At 39.8% G+C, this 20,161-nt stretch overlaps 1 protein-coding gene across 12 annotated transcripts in view; it reads right to left on the bottom strand.

The window, feature by feature from the left end:
- Positions 1-20,161, bottom strand: part of LOC144082339 (rho guanine nucleotide exchange factor 9) — a 31,177-nt gene continuing 11,016 nt past the window's right edge. For 2 of the 12 annotated variants that reach the window (XM_077609430.1, XM_077609435.1), the window contains 10 exons: positions 11,950-12,129; positions 11,331-11,420; positions 8,713-8,913; positions 8,064-8,243; positions 7,049-7,281; positions 5,908-6,037; positions 5,209-5,340; positions 3,140-3,383; positions 2,550-2,618; positions 1-384 (listed from right to left, as the gene is read on the bottom strand). In XM_077609430.1, coding sequence (XP_077465556.1) covers positions 209-384; positions 2,550-2,618; positions 3,140-3,383; positions 5,209-5,340; positions 5,908-6,037; positions 7,049-7,281; positions 8,064-8,243; positions 8,713-8,913; positions 11,331-11,420; positions 11,950-12,129 — 1,635 coding nt within the window. In that variant the 3' untranslated portion in view covers positions 1-208. Of the gene's footprint in view, positions 385-1,251; positions 1,320-2,526; positions 2,619-3,139; positions 3,384-5,208; positions 5,341-5,907; positions 6,038-7,048; positions 7,282-8,063; positions 8,244-8,712; positions 8,914-11,330; positions 11,421-11,949; positions 12,130-13,361; positions 14,239-14,328; positions 14,800-15,907; positions 16,523-20,161 lie in introns of those variants that run through there. The other 10 variants (XM_077609437.1, XM_077609436.1, XM_077609439.1 and 7 more) reach the window with 10 other exon arrangements.

The following is a 20,161-nucleotide window of genomic DNA, read 5'->3' as shown; positions in this document are numbered from 1 at the left end:
TATGAATTGGTAGCTTTTATTCTTCCCCTCTCCAGTCTGTATACGTCCTCAGTCCTCTTGCTGCTTTCAGCCACACCCAATAATGACATTGGTCCTTAATTTTGAAAGTCTCAAGTCAGTGTGTTCTTGTATTTTCTTCATTGTGGGACAAGATCATCCAGTGTATAGTGCTTCTAAGAAAAAAATAGCTGGTCCTTTAGAAGGGTCTCTATTTCTTAAATGGAGCTAATCTACTAAAATTCTGCCAGAAAGGAGCCTGGCCTCTTTTGGATTGACTGAATTCAAAAACCTCTCCTTGTGCCATGTCCTCTGTTACCTCATACTGCCCCGCGCTGAGGGGTTCCTGGGGGGGCGGGTACGAGGGGGGCGTGCACCTGTTTACACCTAGAGGAGCAGCGAGTGCAGAAAAGCAAGAAAGGGGTACGGGGGCGGGGGGCAAGGGGACAAGGAGGCAGCATAGGCACAAAGCAAAGAGAAAACAATTGTCAGTATTGTCACTGAGCCACTCGGCAACACAACATCGATTCATGCGGCCACGGCACACGAGCGCACGCATAAAAATGAGATTCCATTAGTTACATTCCTGCATTTAAAAGCAGAAATATGATTGTGATGATTGTTGAAGAGGATGGGTAGTGGGTTTCAGCATTAATGATGACACGAGTTAGACTAATGATGCTATTCAAGCAAAGTCTGTTCCATGCAAACAAGAGGCCCAAAACTTCACATCCTATACTATGCGGGAAACCGAGTTTTTGGACAACAGACATTGTTGTGCCCTGTTTGTTGACGGCGCTTTTGTTTGAATAGCACCCTCAACACAAAAAGGGTGGTGAAAATAAAGCCTAAGAGAAAGCTGCCAATAATATGCACTTCACTAAATTCTACCATGTAGTATGTCATTTAGCTAGTCTAGAAGCATTACAGGTATGCTGGAGTAGTTCCAAACTAGTAAAGATCTGGAGGTGAAAGATTCCAAAGTTGCCATGGCATCTCAGAAATACATACAAAAGGATGGCAAACATTGTGCTTTGTTACAGGTGTTTTGTCAAACACGGTTTCAGCAGCAGTTGAAGAGTTTTAGAAGATGCTGTTTCTCTGAGATACTGCAAGTGATAATGCTTATCAGCACATTGGACAGTGACTGCATGCTCCAGTGCCAACGGTAATGACAACACTTCCCAATGCTGTTTTAGCAGTTGCCATGGCATCTTATTGTGCTAGTTCTAAAGAGAAGTGTTTTGCATATACCTTTATCATTTTCAAACCATGCCCATACAACATGGCTCTCTTTCTCAAGATGAAATCTATAAATGAATCTGAAATTCAAGAGAGTACTTCACCTTGTGCCAGCCTTGTACACATTCAGCACATACACAACATTTACTTGTGACCGACATCTAGGAGAGTTGACGCCAGAGAGAACATTCAGAAGTGTTCATTGGTTAATTCATTCATTGATGGATGATTTGATTAGGCTAACGTGCAAATGGACAGCGAGAACATCAACTACGGTGGAAAAAAACAAACAAAAAGAAACAAAACACAGAGACCAAGACTAAAATGGCTAGAATGCAAAGAATGACACCAGGAATTGTGACATGTGGACCCAGTGTTTGGTGAATTGGTTCTAGCATCTAGAAAACATGTATTTTTTCTTCACTTAATTATAACGTGGTTGGCTTTGACTGACAACTTACTGAGTTGAGTTACACGATTCCAAGTGGAAAACTGTCACAAATAGACATTTAATTGTTTCAAAGAGAACAAAATTAAAAAGAGAGGAAATATCTTTGATGTCTTAAGAATAGTAGAACTACTCATAAATTAAACAATAAACAGATGAGTACATTAATAAATAGAACAATCTTTATAATGTTTAAAGACAAAACAAATGCAATACACTGATGCACTTATGTATCTTATAATCATTTTAAATCTTATTATCTATGAAGATAAACTCGTTCATTGATATTTCCTTTAGCCTAGATTAATCTGAAAAATCCGGTCCGGCAAAATCCGGTGTTAATCCTACACAGTATCCAATCTAAACTAGATCCAGCCATAAAGTACACGGTGAATCTTTGGATATTAAAATCAAGTCAAAACCAACCCACATTTGACTTGGCTGAGTAAAAAAAAATACATTACTACACGTTGATAAGCCTATCCCAAACATTTGTTGAATAGAAAAATCTAGGATCCATGTCCCATAAAACGGGTGCCATCTTTAAAACTCAATACTTCATGCGAACAGTCCCTCTGTCTTTTCATTGATGCTTAAAAGCTGCTTGTAGTACATGTGGCGAGTCATCGTAATGTGAGCAGACACACAATTAACTGAAATTAAAGACTGAAAGCAATCCATCTACTGTTGTTTTCCAATTTGCTAGCACACCCATCCTAAAATGCATGTTTTGTGTTAAAGACAAATTAAAGAAAGGAAATATGAAAGCAGGTTGAAAGAACAGTAAACAACGATGAGAAGACAGAGCACATCAGCGGTGAAAAGAAAATGGAAATCACCTGATATCTTCTTGTTGCCTCACCTTTCTGTTTGGTCACTTTTCTCACTGTCATGGCTGCTTGCCGCTTCTGATACTCTGAGATCTCAAAACCTAAACAGCACAAACCAAAGTAGGTTCTGAATACTAGGTAGCAACACTGAAAAGTCTTTCAGAAAAGTAAAAAAAAAAAAAAGAGAAATACAAGATCAGTGGTATCTTTTTTTCTACGAAGACCGCTTTCAGAAAAATCAAAGGATGTGAAGGCCAATTTGAAAACATTCTACTTTCATTTTTTAAAGAGAGGATTGGAATTGAGAAAAATAAAAATATACATATTAGGAGGAAACCGGACGACCTAGAAAAATCCTTGGAACTGGGATTGAATCCTCGAGCTCAGAACCTTTTCTTGCTACTGTCACTAGATATATATATATTATATATATACAATATTATATTGAATGAATCATTTCGCAAAGGTGTCAAATGCATCCCACACCTGAACATGGCCTGTATTGTACTGTACGCTACATGAGAAATAGTCTCGCAAAAAAAACGTTAATACATATGATAAATGACTGACGTGGCTCTTTCGACTGTGAATGAAGCAAATGCCTTCGAAAAATGTGACTAACCTATTTTCTCATCCTCCTGCACCATTTTCCTCTCTTCATGGAAAGCCCTGAGCCAGCGAATCTTCTCCTCCGGCTTCTTGGCCAGGAAGATGTGGATCTCGTCACTGTCTTTGTTGCACAATTTGAAGGCGTTCTTCACACTAACATTGAAGTCATCGTCTCTACCATCAATGGCGTCCCGCACCTCGTAGCGATCCATGTCGATGCGACCCTTATAGTAAAGAATGTCTCGTCGTATCAGATCCTATTGAAATAGACACAAAGACACGTTGCATATAAATGTGCAAGTACTGGTGTATGGTGTGTTTGTGTATGTTTGTGTGTTTAATTTTTTTCTGGCCTGTTAACAAGCCACCTTGTATTGATATCAGACAGCTTGTCTTATGTAACACTTTCCATTCCCGTCTCCTTTTTCAAATTGAGGGATGCCAAAAATAAGCGTATCAACAGTACCCTTAACAGTGGCATATTTAAGTGTATTGTATCAAAGCCCATACAAAGCAGTACGGTTATTTAAATATGTTTCAACTTTTTGAAGCCAAAAGACAAGGTACCTACCACAATCAATTTTTTTAGACAGATTCTAGATACCATAAACACAAGTTCACTTATCACTTAATTTGTGTTAATGTGGAGATTTTTGAAGCAGACAAAAAAGGTAATATAGTGGTAACATTTATGATTCATGGCAGGGGGTGTCAAAACTTTTACACTAAGTACTACCCAGAAAATATTTAGGTCTCCAACGACCACCATGAAGACCATACTCAAAATATAGTAGCACGGGAGGTACAAGTGTTCCTTAAAATTAAAAACACACAAAAAAGAATGTACCAGACTTTTAAGGAATGCTAGAAAATGCTATGCAGTTACAACATTGTCCTATACAGGTGCCGATTTTTTGTACAAAGGCTGTAAAAGAGCTGCCTTTATACATGGTCAGACTCAGCTCACCCTAATTTCATTTCAATATTTCTAAATAAGTTAAGCTGTATTGAAACAAGGCTACAACACAATGGTTACATAGTGTACATCTGCAGATTGTTGTTTTTAATCAATAACAGACCATTAGATAACACACACATTCACAATTTCCGAAAAGGCCCATAGCAAAATCTGACCATGCCAACAGTCCATTGCATCCGGCACAAATAACCTTAACCAAAGTAATTTATTTACTTGTGTACAATCCACATAAGTGTAACTGCCAGATAATAACATTACGTAGTGCCATAGGCCCAAATAACATAATCACATGATTAGGTAGGTCACTGTGGCTAAAAGAGAGAAAGAACCTTTAATAAGCAAAGATAAACCCGCATCCATGTATAGTGGTAATAAGAACAATAAGAGAGGAAAAGATGGAGGGTTAACACCCCAGAAGCCTCTTGCTGGATTGAGAATGCAAGAGAAGGAAGTATGGGTGGACTAAAATGTATAATTCAGCGTATGTTTGAGCTTCTTTCTGTGGCAGTGCAAAAAAATAATAAGATCTGCACGAATGGAATTGATTTGGGGTGCCAGAAATGATCAGTTGTGCTAAAGGATAGAAGAGGTGTAGAAATTATTGACCACTGCACCAACAGCAGGTAAGCCATACATTAAGTATATATTGACTTGTGGTCTGTGTCTAAATGGTGAGATAATTGTTTTCAGTTCACCTTTGGATGTTTGTGAGGACGTACTTTCTTTGCCTTGGTCAAATCAAATCAGAAGCCTTTATTGTTATTGGTGAGACTGTGTGTGCAAATGTCTTGCTGAATTTGGGCCTGTGTCTTTGTGTGCATATATAGTCAAGTGTATCCAAGCGTGAATATGCGTCTGACAGGCGAGCAGAGCCTGGGTACATGGAAGCCCAAACTACTGCGGCTACGTTTTAAGAAATGAAGCGAGTATTTGAACCTAACGGAGGGCTTGTGCACGAGTGGCAGCGCCTTCGAGCAATTCCATCAACATCATGGGATGCACAACTTTCAAGGAGCGGTCTGGGTTTGTAATTCGCCCTATTAGCGGCTTCTCAAGCAAACAGGAATCAAAAAAGAAAGTGAACAAAGATAAAGACATTCTACCTTTTTACAGAGAACCAGCTGGTGATCAAAGAGGAAGAAGACACGCTGCTGGCTGCGCCCATATGGCTGATAGATCCAAGACAGCTCCCCAGTGTAGATGAGCTCAGAGCTTCTGTCCAGGATATCATCCCCCTCGAGACATTCAAACAGATATGAAAATCAATAAATGAAAGACTTCAATTTAAAGAGAATTTATTTTGAATCAGAACCCATAATGCACTTCACAGCCACATCATAAAGAATATATGAAGTAAAAGTTAAAAATCCCTTCCAGGTAGATGTGTAGAACCCCACTGGAAAGTGCTAAATAGTTGGATAACAATAACTTCAAATGTTCAAATTACTAGGTACAGTGTTCTACAATGCTCGAAATTTCCGAGGATCCTTCAAAAACTTTGTTTCTTTCCTCATTGTTTGGGAAACAGTGAACCTAATTGTTGCTAATATTAATGTCTGTAATTCCTATAAACATTAAGTGAGAATAGTAAATTCGGATAGATTTCAGTAGGATTTTTTTGTTAAAATTGATTGCTTTAAATCTTTGCTAAAGAAGAAAGCATCACCTCTAAAAACTCAGGGTTAATCAGGTCAGTGTTTTATCTATTGCATCATTCAAAAACCCTAAGCGTTTTCTTTCATAATCCAATGAGAAGATATTTCTACTCAACCAAATTCATGTACACACGCACACGTACCTACCTCCCAGTCCAAAACGGACGCTTGCCACTGGGCAATTTTGTCAATGTTTTCCAGTCTCCTCTTCCTCTCATTGATCTGCTGGGTGACGTTTCGCATTACTGCCAGGGCTGCTGCCACGTATCGATAGTCGCTGCAGAAAAGGCGGAACACATAATGACTCTTGGGGAATTGAACGGTCGAGTTAAGGTGAAATCTGGCCACTCTTTAAAAAAAATTAAAAAAATCTGGTGTTGTTGCAGTATTAAAAGACACAATCTACCTCATTAGACATCGGCCGTTTACTGGGGTAAAAGAAACAAAGGTAGGACTACTGGAATATCATCTGAATACTATTAAATTCCAATTTGCCACTTTAGCTGCTAAAATACTGTATGATTACGTCATATGTATCGGTGTAGAGTGTTTTTCCTCGCTACTTCTGATTGCAGTGGCTTTCAATGTATTGTTCGAGTTTGACATAAGAAAGGATGGCCTGTAGCTGGCAGAATCTCACCAGTCAAACACTGCAAACAGTCAAACACTGTGAATTGGCAAGCATCGTTGGCAGAGCTGGCACCTGTCCCTATCTGACTGGTTTGTAAATGACCTGCAGCTGGCTTAGTTATGCTACATCTTTTACGCTTTGCTTTCACGCATGCATGCACATCTGGATTTCTTTCAGTTAGTTTAGAAAAGAACAACTGAAGCATCATCCCTGAGTCCATCCAAATTTTTGATATGCAATGGAGCACAAGGGGTATTCATCCTAGAATAATTACCGTATTTTCCGGACTATAAATCACACTTTTTTTCCATAGTTTGGTTTGGCCTGCAACTAAAACTCAAGTTCAACTTATATATTTTTTTCTCTCTAAACACCGACAGACTGTTATGTTGTTTATTTTAATGCTATAGTTGTCTGATAGACTGTTATGTTAACAGGTGACTATTTAGCCTGTTGTTCTCCAGTTTATTACTGTTAATTTAACCTTTATTTGTTGTTGGTTTCTGACAAAAAAAGAATTGCCCTCCCAAAAATGCAACTTATATATATATACAAATATTTTTTTCCCTCTTTATTGCGTATTATTTGGTAGCTGCGTCCAAAAGATACGGTACTACTGATACAATGTGTTTATACTCAATGTGCAATGTTCCATACCTGTGCTCTTGTGCAGTGTATTTGAGAAGCTCTGCCAACTGGAGGGGATATTTGCAGATCTTCTGGACAGGCGTGAGCAAGAAGCCGTCTATGGCAATGTCAATCATTTGCTGGAGGAGTCGACAGGCCTCAAAGAAGTGCTGGTACCTGCCATCCCTCATCAACTTGCTCAGTTCCATGCAGGCATCCAAGTGGTTATTACAGTACTCTGAATAGATCCAGAAGCCATCTTGCTGTAAAAATAGAAGAGTAGTAATAGCAAATTAAAAATTGAATGAAAAAGGAGGATCTTCCAAGCTTAACCATGCAATTCAATATAATTCATTCGTTTATTTTCAGCTTCTCCAATAAAGCTAGGTATCCAAAAGGCCAAGGTTATATTTGTCCCAATTTTGGTTCTTTGTGACCAGCATTGTCAGATGCCTGAAATCACTTATAAAAAGATAATCCTATGCCAGAAATCACTTTTAAAAAGATTATTATATATAAGATTTTCTTTATGACTGTGTTGCCTAATAGTAGGTTTCCCCCAATAATATAGTCTAAAAGAGGTCAGATTTTTAAATTTTGAACAAGTTAAATACCTACCACCAAAAAGTTTACCAATATTGTGTTTTTTTGATAAAAGTGACTTACCCAGGTAGAATGCAGTATTTTCCGAATCAAGACTTTATATATATATATATATATATATATATATATATATATATATTAACAACGCTTCCACATCCAGTCCCTTCACACCACTGTATAAATAGACATTTCTAGCCAGCCTTAGTTTTTGTAAGAACATGTGTAAACATGCTCTCCACCTCATAGGTCTTGTTTGTGATTTGTTGGAGTAATGGAATCTTTATCTGTGGTTGACTTTTTTTTTAAAATCCAAAATGTGAAAATAATTCTGTTTTTTATTTTTTGTTTTGTTACTTTATAGTCTACCACAATGGCTTCTTCTACTTCTCTCATCTGTCTTCATTCAGGCATTCAATCCAGCTATCCAGCACACTGAACTCACATGTTCTAAAAAACAAGGTCCAATTTCAGAAAGGTGGGGCTCCTCCGTGTTGTACTGTTTTTCCAAGTCTCTAACAAATCCCATTTGGAAGCGGTAGATGTCCTCAATGTTTCCAAAGATGACCTTCAGTTGATCATCATTGAACATGTCCACACGCTTCCTGCACTGGCGCAGATAACCCTGCAAAGGAAAAGGTTAAAGTTCAATAATGCTATCGAATGTTTTATGGTTGGGTTGTCTCTAATTGAATAATTCAGCTGTTTTGAAAAGAATGTTTCAATTTTAATTACCATTACATAAAATTTAACATGTTGATGAGACATCTGCAATCACTTCTAACAGTACTGATTTGCTTTGTTGTCCAACTTTTAAATTTGTGTTTGAATAGACTTTCATTCTTGCTAAAAAAAAAAAAAAGATTGGGAAATTAGCCAAATTGGGTTGGCAGTCGCCCATCTTTCACAATGTGGCAGAAGTAGATAACGAGCAGTACAGACAGATTTTTCAAACTGGGCAGACAAAAAAATATATCTTCAAAATGATTACTTCAGTGAGGGCATTTTATTCAATCAGGATTGTCTAATTGATGCTGGTTAACAGCGAATCATGATATATAATAAAGAATCAATAGTCTGTATTCATTTTATACCTCACAGATGTCCTTGAGGTGCTTGATGTAATGTCTCTCTGTGCTCATGATCTCATTAATGACGTTAGCTCTCATCTGGTCGCGGTTCTGGAGAGGCGAGCCGAGACATAAACAGTCGTTGGCTGGGTCCAGGTGCCCATTTTGAACATCGCTGGTCCCTTCGGCAGGTTCCCCTCCTCCATCCTCTTGATTGACCCACAACTATAAAAAAAATACATTCACACGCACGTACACGTACATGTGAGGACTTAGTATATTATGCATTAATCCATTGATAAAAAATTTAATACCAAACAAATCAAAGTAGGCAACCTTCATTAAAAAATCTAAAGGCACAGAGACCATTAAAGCTTACACATCAGTCACAAACACACGCCATAGCATTTTTAAAACGTACTGAACGCACTTAATCCCTTTCACTTACGCATACATATACAGTGGACATAGACTAGAGGTGAGCACACCACTGTTATATCTACTGTATACTGTGGTTCGGCTATTGTGCTAAAATCTTGACCTACATTGGGGCTTTGCGCAACGATTGAAGATTTTTTAAAAACTCAAAACGTGGTAAAAATATTTGAATGCCGTTATACTGCATTCATTATATACCAAATATTTAACAATAATAACTGACAACAAATTTCTAAGAGAGAAAAAATGCATGTATAAAATATCTACTTTTCTTTGTGACATTCTGCCTAAGTGTTGTACTTGCTCTTTCCTTAACGATCGCAACCAAAAGGCCTTGCTCCTACTAATGCCTCCGGGGAACAGCGGAAGAGCCAGCAGAAAGTAATGACAAATGATGAGAAGTTAAACATTCAGAGTATGCACTAATATGAGCAAGTTGCATTCCAGTATTCCGCCTATAAGGTATGAATGAGAGTACTATGAGGGCATCCAGTAAATCTTGATATCAGAGGTGGGTAGAGAAGCCAAAAATATTGCACAAGAGTTTCATTACTTCAAAACAATATCACTCAATTAAAAGTAAAAGTAGTCATTAAAATGGACTCAAGTAAAAGTTAAAACGTATTTAGTATTTATCTAGTAAGTTTACACTGTCTGATTTTCTTTTTAAACAATAGTATATTTATTTTTTAGCATGACGCTATCTATATGGACTGTTATAATCATCATGTGTCATCAAATTAGCATCAAATTCCAACCAGAAAAATCTACAGATGAAACACCATCTATTCCAATTGCGTGAGTGTCCTTTAGTGGAGAAAGCATATTTCCAAACCAAGAAATTAAAATGATCATATCCCCGGTTTTCCGGTGGTGAATAAAAAGTGGGACAAAGTTTAAAATCTGTGCTTTTGATGGTAGCGTCCTATGTGAAATAGAAAATGTTTTAAGGGTGCATTTAAGATGACATGTGACTGAATAAATTGGCATGATCATAGAACTTCCAACTGCAAACTTGAGTGTGGTCATGTGATCATATGCCGTACGTGTCATTGGTGAAACTGGTAGAGCCAATGCGGGCATTTCAGGCAAAAAATAAAGTAAAAACTAATTTGTAAAATAAAAAGGGAAGACGGGATTGAAGCACAAAGCAGCAAAGTAAAAGTAGTGTTTCTACTTTACAAAGCTCCAAAGTAAAAATTGAAAAAAGAATAGCGTGTTAAAAGTACAATTATAAATAAATTTTCCGCAAAAAGTTACTCAAGTAAATGTTATGTGTAACCACCCACCTCTGCTGTTGACAATATGATAGAGTTGTAATAAAAAGAACCCTCTGTCATCATGAAGAATAAGCAACAGCAGCTCCCTATAGACATTACCAACAACGTGACACAATAAGCAGCTCCTTGCGACCCACCCAAGGAAGAAAAGGGGATTTTGATGGGCTGTCATTCATTGGACAATACTCCTAATGGAGCCTTACCATCACAATTATAATCTTTATGTAACTTTGAATTTGGATGACGTGTAAACTTGCGCAACAAAAGTTGAAAAATGGTTGTTATTGGCCTTAGGTGGCAGCTTTTATATCATGTGATTTATTTAAGAGTGGTGGTTTCCATTCTATACCTACTGAAGAACTTTGCACACATCCTACTGACACATCTGCTCCTAAACATTCACATTTGCAGCTTTACATGCTAAACATTCACTAATAAGCATACAGCGAGCGCAATTTTAAATGCCCAGGAGTCAACACCTGGCGGCACACACTATTACCAGTATAACATTGAAGAACCGACAGGTAAAATGCCAAACACATGATGAGAAAAGCAGCACCACAGACAAGCAGAGTGACTGGTGGGAGAGCACTGACTGCAGTGACGAGAACTAATAGCGCAGCCTTAAAACTGAAAATTTGTCAGAGTCAACAGTAAATGAACTACAGACGTAATGAAAACAGGTATTCATATGAAGTTTTCTTCAACATTAATAGAAGTTGTCACTCAAACTGCCTAATATTTTAAACATTTTAGGTCAAAGTCTTGAGGAAGAACATGAAGATCTTTACTTTTGACTCATCATTACTACCCATCTATGACACCTGTCAAGGGTGATTGGATGAGGTTAATGTCGAGTAATGAGGTGCGTTGCGTGGAGGTGGGGCAGGCTGGATGGGTGGATGATGTTGGAAAAAAACGCACCTTTGACGTAGTGTTTTGGAACCGTGGAGTTGCTATAGGGTTGATATAGAAAACCTGTTTTGTTTGGGGCTGAGGAGGGTGGGGTTCCACCTTAGAGAGAAAGAATGACACAACAGAAAGATACTTTTTGGTAGACAGTCCTGCCCTCTTAGGAGTGACAATGGAAAGGTGGACAGGTGGGAATGGCAATGAGGGGTGCCTTGGGAAGAAGGGGATGTATTACGCTGAGAGCCTCCACCTACAAGGATGCTAGATCTTCCATCAGTGAGCACTCTGGGTTATAACAGTAGTTTCAATTTGAACATTATGCTCAAACATTGTTGAGTTAGTTCTGTTCACATTGGGATAGTTACGTAAAAGCCACATAAAACCATTATGTGTTGAGTGCATTTAAGTGAGAAAAGATCAATGTGATGCCACACAAAGGGAAATCCCACGGCATTTACTTTGAGGAGAGTAATATCTATTATTCAGACAAAGGATTGTTTAATGTTGTAAATGTTTGTAAAGGGATAAGATATCAATGTTTGTTTGCATATGTTAATGCCCCTCCAATTTTGCATGTGTGTGGGTGTGTGTTGTGACTCCTATTGGCCAGCTGCAGTTGCATCAGACTCACCCGCACGAAGCTGGCAGGGAACCATCCCTCCTCCTCATCAATCTGGCCCCACCACCAGTCCTTGTTGGAGGCATCCAGCACCTTTATGACGTCACCGGCTTTAAACGCCAATTCCCGGTCCGCCATGGTCACATGGTCCCATACCGCCTCAGCGTTGACGATTGACCCTCCACTAATCAACTGAAAAAAAGAAGAAAGAAAAAGAATATATCTCATTGTTAAACTCATAAAAAATAGGCTCCAACTGTGTTGACACCACAAACACAAATTTTAAGGAAGAAAATAAAGTAGGATCTGCTTTATCAGATCCATCCATCTGCATATCATCACAAATTATTGCCCACTTATGTGGTTAGAGTTTTTTTCTATTCATAACTTTGGGATACTACAGGTTTGAGTCATATAGAGTTTCAATTAAATAAAAATAATTCATAACAAATACACTGTATATGTGACAGCAGACTGCAGTACGTCTGCGAGTTTGTTGAAACCACTCAGATTACTAATGGGTGCAAAAACAAACCATCAAGCCTGCTTGTAACATTGAACAGTTGCTAACACAAAACACAGCACAATACAACAAAGTTCATTAACACAAAAGGGCTATATGACACAACACATTTTTCAGACATGCAAAGGTCAATAGAGGGATCATGGCCTGTGAGCTTATTGTCATTCTTTCAGGGATGCAGGCAGCCAGAAGTTTTTTTTTCATTAAAAGGATGGAAAAGCAACATTGCCTGTAAAGTGGATGGAGATTAGGAATCATCTATATACTGCACAGTAATGCCACCCATCATAACACATTGCCAATTTTACTAACATTGTCCACGGTGTGCATCATTGCATCTTTGAGTGTGACTCAGTAAAATTATTCCAAATTATGAAAAAAATAGTTTTTCCTGAAAAAAAATCCTGAGAATACGTGTATCTATTTGTAACTACAATTACAATATATTTTGTCATTTCCCTTAAACAAAAAAAACCTCATTCCTGAAAAAAGCCACTTAAGGTCCAGTTGTGGTTGGGAAAAAAAGACAGAACTGTTTCGGTTTGGAAGACAAGAACTGACAATGATAAAATTGTAAATTGACACGGCACTGTTAAAAAACACATGCAAAAAAGATTGCAAGTGATTCTCTGTTACTTGTTTGCTCAACATCACTAATAGTTTAGCACTTTAGGTAAAGTTTGCATTTAGAATGAAATTAGCATATGACGAACTTCTTTAATGTTAGAACGCACACAGGAGTGTGCATTAAAAATGCTACATTTCATTTCCAGGGATACATAGGGCCACATGTTGGGTCTTTCATGAAGTGTTTGATGAGTCTAGTTGATGATATTAATTAAACTAAGGCAACGGGACTTCAAATCCGACTAAATTCTTCTTTCGAGCATTGCAAACGCACCGATTTGAGCGTGTAGGTTTTTGCTCAAAGATGTCACTGAGTAGGTTGATTACATCGGCAATCACACAGGCCTGTGAGCTGCTGCAACAATAGCTCCAGCCTATATCTCAAAGCTCTTCACTTCAGGAAGAGAGGAGGATTACTGCAAAAACATGTGTCACGCTGCCATGGAAACAGCACGGATGGAGGCTGCTCAAAAAGATTAAAAATCTTTGTTCATTCAGGAAGAGAAATTAGATTTATACATTTCCAACTGAAATGATTGAAATGAAGGAATACATCGTGAACTGATAGAGGAGATTTCTACCTGACTGGGCCAGCACATACAGAACAAAGGTCAGTCTTGATGCGCCCCTTAACTTATCAGGTTCTCATCACTGCACTACAAGATCTTCTGCCCCATACACCACAGTGCAGTTCCTATTACTCTACTGTAATACAGGCAAAATGCATGAAAAAGAGGGACACAGTGATCCATTCACTATACATCTCCTTCATGAGATCAGCACTGTTTCTTTCCCTAACTGTCTGAATAAATTAAAAGCTTTACATAATATTAGAAACATCACAATATAACATCAGAAAAAGCTGACATGCAAACAATGTTGACCTGCACATCTCACAATGACCTATACAGTATGTCAAATTGCACTGCTTAAGATCCGAGGTTCGTCCTCACACTGCAAGATTTGTATTTAGGTCAAAGCATATAAAGGGAGAGGAATGATTAATTTACCATGGACATACATAGTACCTATGTGCCAGATTAAAGAGAGAAAAATACTTCTACAAGAAATACAAAACAGTATACAATGGTTTGAGTGATTCTATCCTTGCACCACAACGCATCAGCATTCCCTGCACTGGCAGCCCTACTGCATTCTTCCACTATTTGTAGTTCTAGCATAGCTGCACCAATGCACCGGTGGCGTTTCGTAGCAGATACATATGTTTCAACAAGCCTTACCATGTTCGTAGCATTTATCTGTAAGGCGAGCATATGCATGGAGAAGTCCAGCTCATATAATCATGATAGATGATCCCTGTCAAATTAGCTCAAAATGATGGTTGTTCACGAGAGCGTTGGATGAGCTGTCGATTAACAGGGTGCCTAATTCCAGAAAGAGGTTTCTCTTTCTGACGCACAGAGTGAGTCTCGCGGTCCTTCCTCCCTGCGTCTGCCAATGTTGTTATGTAATACACATATACCCTGAGTCTGGGAGCCAATCAGAAATAGCTCTTCCTCAAACCACTGAGAAATAGCAGCACATCCTTCACACACATGGTTTTCTCACTTTCACGCACCATTCGCGCATTAAAACTCGTGTTAGCACAATATTAAACAGAACTCTAAAAGCGGACACCAGCCCTGGAAGGTGTACAAATTGTGGAAAATACGCATGCCTTCCAATTCAATGAAAGACAAATAACCCAGCCAGAACAGGTGATAATACAGCCACAAAAAGATTACACTGCAGGACTTGTGCTGTGCATTCTTATGCAGAACAAACTGTTGTTTTGCTCATTGTCCTGTTTGACTATGGGAGTAAGCCCAAGCCTTCTACTACAGTGAACAGAACATTTGCCTGCATGCCATGACAAGTGAGTGTTAACTTCCATGGTAAAATGTGGCTGACAGGTATTTGTCTACACATGCAAAGAAATATTTCAACCTTCACTAAACAAACACATTACTTGGATGGAAGCACTCTCTCTCTATGTAGGGAGTCTATATATCAATATATATGAATACAAAGCAAGCTGGCCATTCTTACTATAACTAATAATAGGAAAACCATGGACAACTGTGAGATGGGCTTTTAGCATATCTATTTATGACATCCATTAAACATTGATGACACCTGCCTCCCATCCTATATTGGTTCATGTGGAAGAAATGAAACAGGCAATTCCTCTCAAACAAGCCTTTTCACTTGGCAGAAAAAATAAGCTCATGTTCAATGGATTTTGCAATGGTCAGAGAACGGTGAGCCTCAAAAACGTGTGCATTCTTAAAGTTTGATTATTCTGGGATTGGAAAGGGGAGCCACATTAAAGTATCTCTTAAATAGGGGAAACCTAAAGTGGAGGCCCTCCTTTATTAGGCCGTGCCTTGTACACAACTGATTGCTGTTCAGAGATCATGATCTTGCAGCGTATGCAGTACACACTTGCAACCCCATCTCCTATGAATATAAGGTGGCCTTCAGTAGGGAAAGCACCCATAAGCTGATATGTTATGATTAGCAATGACCAAAAAAAAATTAACCACTCGCTTCAGTCTAATAATCACATGATGGCATAGTTAAAACACTGTCATGCTCATAAACCATGGAATACAACATGGAGGAGAGAGAAGAGAGGAGATCGAGGAAGGAAGGCGACGTGTCTATATGCAATACTAGTGACCACAGGGATAGGAGCGTGACAGATTTAGTGTTTCCAGCACCAAACAACATCATCATGTATCACAAACGAACGGTGAGAGGACATGATACACAACGGGGAGTCGGGGAGGAGGGTTACACAAAGACATGATGTTGTACCAACGTCATTCATTTCAACGCGTAGCCGTGATGGAGCGCCGGGTGTCCCTGCTCTTAACCAGCGAGCACCGCCTGTCTCCTCTCCTCTCCTGCGTGACAGCGAGGTGCGCTGCAAACCGGGCCCTGATCGCCGATCCATTAACGAGTACCGAGGATGAACATCAACAGCACGTTCACAAGCACCAGCAACGCGATCACCGTAAACACCACGCAAGTCTGGACATCCAAGGCCATGGCGCAGCACTGCGGGCCGTGAGAGGCGTTCTCGCTCGGGCGGAATTCAGCTGCGAAGAGCCCAGGAAAGCATGTCATCCACCACAAAAGACGCCGATACGCCTCTTCACACTGCGTCTTGTAATTCACAATGGCACGGGAAGGGATGCATCATCCTCACCATCATCATCGTCATCAGCCTGCACAGCGACTTCTCCCCGCTGGTCAACACCTGACGGTGTTATGCCGCTTCCCCTATTCGAGCGAGCGAGCGACTCTCCGGGCTGCAGATTGAAGCAAGCAGGGGGTGTGGGGGGAACGGGGGAGGGGGCGACACGCAGGCTGTTCGCAGCAGCGGAGCCGCCTTCCTTCCAGCGAGCAGGGACCGGCCAGAGAAGGGCTCAGGCTAGGAGAGGCGGTCCCGAATTAATACTCATCAAGCCTCCACCGCTAAACTACCGGCGTCAGACATCACACCAGGCAGCGAGGGAGGGGCACAACGAGCCCCTCCGCTGACTTCATTGACCACCGAGGCTGACATCGCAACCTCCAGCCCACCAGAAAATTCCATGAGCTGAGCTAATCTGTATCATTTATTGGTCACATCTTATGGGAGAAGTTCTGGAAAAAAATGTGCATCTTATTTAAAGTCGTGGACACATTGTTCTCTTGTTGGTATGATGTCAGCATTTTCCACTGTAATATCCGAGGCTGGTGCTTTATTAGAGCACAAGCTTAATATTCACATCGCAATGTCAGTCTTTTAAGCCCATTTTCCTTTATGAAAATGTTCCTATGTAACTAATATAATGCTCACAATGACTGTGCTCTGATTATTGTGCCACGTGAAAATAGAGTTCTATAAATTGTAATTGGGGCCATGGGAAAGTAATGTTGACCTTGCACAGGACACAAAACATTGAGGTTTGTTTGTCATGTTGGAGATTGGGTGGATAAATTAGGTTTAAAACATTATAGAAAGACTAGTGAGTTGTACCAGTTTTTATTTAAAATTGACTTTAAAAATAGTGGGTGACAGTAGCCTCCAATTGAAATATGGTATACTATTTAGTTTAGATGTGACGGCCTGGTGACCGAGTGATTAGCGTGTTGGCCTCACAATTCTTTGATCGAGGGTTCAGTCCTCCCTGTGTGGAGTTTGCATGTTCTCTTGCATGGATTTTCTCCGGGTACTCAGTTTCTTCCCACAGCCCCAAAACATGCAGAGTAGGCTGGTTGAACACTCTAATTTGCCCCTAGGTATGGGAGTGAGCGTGTATGGTGGTTGTACGTCTCCTAGTGCCCGCGATAGGCTGGCCAACAATTTAAGGTGTCCTCGGCCTGGTACCAATAGTCAGCAAGCATTCACACGTAACTTATACCTAGGGGAAATTTAGAGTGTCCAACCAGCCACCCTACGATGCATGTTTTTGGAATGTGGGAGGAAACCGGAGAACCCGGAGAAAACCCACACAGGCGTGGGGAGAACATGCAAACTACACACAGAGGACTGAACTAGATTTGCACCTAGGACCCCAGAACTGTGAGGCACTCATTCGCCCGGCCGCCTGTACTAAATATAGCTTCAAAAAAAGGTTTTGTGATGTAACTTGCTCCTGCCTTGGGGTTAAGTCCATGTACCATTGAGTAAAATGCACTGCAATTTCTACTACTGATTATCAAAGTAAAAAAGATCATTTTTATCTGACTAATTAAACTGAATCTAACTACTACTGTACTGTCCTATAACTACTAAAACTCCAAAATATCAAGCGCTACCTTGAGCATGATGATCGGTCTGTGATTTTCTCATGTTTATGCCCTTCTTGGTGTGAAGATTATGACAGGAGCTCACTGTGATCATAAATAATTTTATAGGCTGCATTCGGTTCATTCATCTTCCATACCGTGCATCCTCGAAAGGGTTGTGGGGTTTGCTGGAGCCTAACCCAGCTGACTTTGGCAGACGACACCGTAGACTGGTCGCCAGTCAGCCGTAGGGCACACAAAGAGACAAATCACTGTGCACACTCACAATCATATTGCCACCAGCGGGAATCAAGCCCGCGCCTTCCTGCACCAAAGTCAGGCAAGTGAACCTCTACACCACGAGGCAGCACCACATTCGGTCCAATTCAGTCGTTTTACCAGACTAGCAATCCAATCATCACTCAACACAACTTCACATAGAGCTTTGCGTTTCGATCAAAGAATGTGTTTGAAAGAATAACACCAAAAAGGAGTGCACCAGTATTTTTAAAGCCATAAATAATTTCCAGGGCACTCTGTGCACATACGTTCAGATAAAAGTGAAGCATCATGAAAGTGAGGCTTTCAGTGAATTGAAAAGAGCTGTACAAAGCATCACAGCTAAGATATGACAACCCTTCTCAAACAAGAGCCTGTTTTGTGCTTGTGTGTGTGAGTGCGTGCACAACCATGTGTATGAAAGACTGGGGGAGTGAGCATATTACATAAGCATGCCATTCCACTGTGGGCTCACTCTCCAATCTCCCTGACATTTAGACAACAAAGGTCACATCTGAAAGTCTAAATTTGCACAGACACCAATGCTAATTTACTAATACATATACAGAAGAGATTTGCTTGGTGAAAACTCTACAATTGCTCACAGTATTATAGCTGATAAAATGCTGAGCTTTTTATCTTTTTTCCATGAACATGCATCGGAACCTGTCCGTGCATGTTCTTCTCTTTGAATGACCTAGACCTCATCTTGTTCAGACACATTTACACCGTACTTAAAACCTGAAGAACCAGTTTTAAATATTTTAATTATTTATTTATTAGATATATACATTAGTTAATGAGAATAACTTGCAAATAATTATCACTGAGTAATTGACTAAACTGGCAGCCCGGCGGACGAGTGGTTAGCGCATCGGCCTCACTGCTCTGAGTCGAGGGTTTGATCCCAGGTCGGTCCTCACTGTGTGGAGTTTACATATTCTTCCCATTCTTGCGTGAGTTTTCTCAGGGTAATCCCATTTCCTCCCATATCCCAAAAACAAACATGCATTGAAGGCTAGTTGAACATTCTAAATTGCCCCTAGGAATCTGTGTGTGCGTGTCCGTCTCCTTGTGCCCTGATATTGGCTGGTCACCCATTCAGGGTGTCCCCCACGTGGTGCCTGTAGTAAGCAGGGTTAGGCTCCAGCGCCCCCCAAAACACTTGAGGATAAGCGGTTCAGAAAATGAATGAATCAATGTTTAAACTTCCAATGAAGGAGTCAATTTTAAATTGCTAGAATTAGTATCTGCATAAGCTTTATTGGACAAGTATGCATCCAAGAAAGATATATATGGATATATTCCCCTAGTAAATTGAGCCAAATTAGTTTTCAGACACACAATCAAAAGGTGCATTTGCACATGGCTATGATTGAGATCCACAAATGTGTTTGTAAAGGTTAAGAGTTGTCATAAAACAACTTGCCTCAAAACAAGACTTGTCTCTACAGGAACCTACTACATTCATTGGTTTCTCCGAACGAGCAGCTATTGCTTAATTATAAGGTCGATGGGTTAAAAAATAAATTGTGAAAGGACAAATTTATTTTGGTTGAAAATCTAGTCAACAACAGCCAAATGCTTAGCGCATCTGCTGGGGTCCTGGCTTCGATCCCAGGTCGGTCCTCACTGTGAGATTATTTTAACCCTGTATTTTTTTTATTCACTGTGTATGAGACCACAAACATTTTTAGTATGTTACTAAAAGAATAAGAATTCTGTGTGATCATTTTTTTTGTGGCTGGAGGGCATTTGAGGCAATGGTCACCACCACACCCATAATTCAAACCCGGTCTACTCCTGTTCTTTTGTTTTACTTCCATCCCCACGACAACCACACTAATTTTTTGTTTTCTTTCAGACCACAGGATACCTAAAAATACTAGATGTTTTCTTCCACCCAGCTCTTTCACTATATTTTTTCTCGGAATACCGCTGTTGGGTCAGATAAACTGTGCAAGTTTATGTTTTCATTGGTTAGAAAGTAGATCAAGTAATGATTAAACATAG

Source organism: Stigmatopora argus, chromosome 9 (genome assembly GCF_051989625.1).
Source record: "Stigmatopora argus isolate UIUO_Sarg chromosome 9, RoL_Sarg_1.0, whole genome shotgun sequence".
NCBI lineage: Eukaryota > Metazoa > Chordata > Actinopteri > Syngnathiformes > Syngnathidae > Stigmatopora > Stigmatopora argus.
The sequence above is the reverse complement of the archived record's forward strand: the minus strand, read 5'-3'. Positions and strand labels throughout refer to the sequence as shown.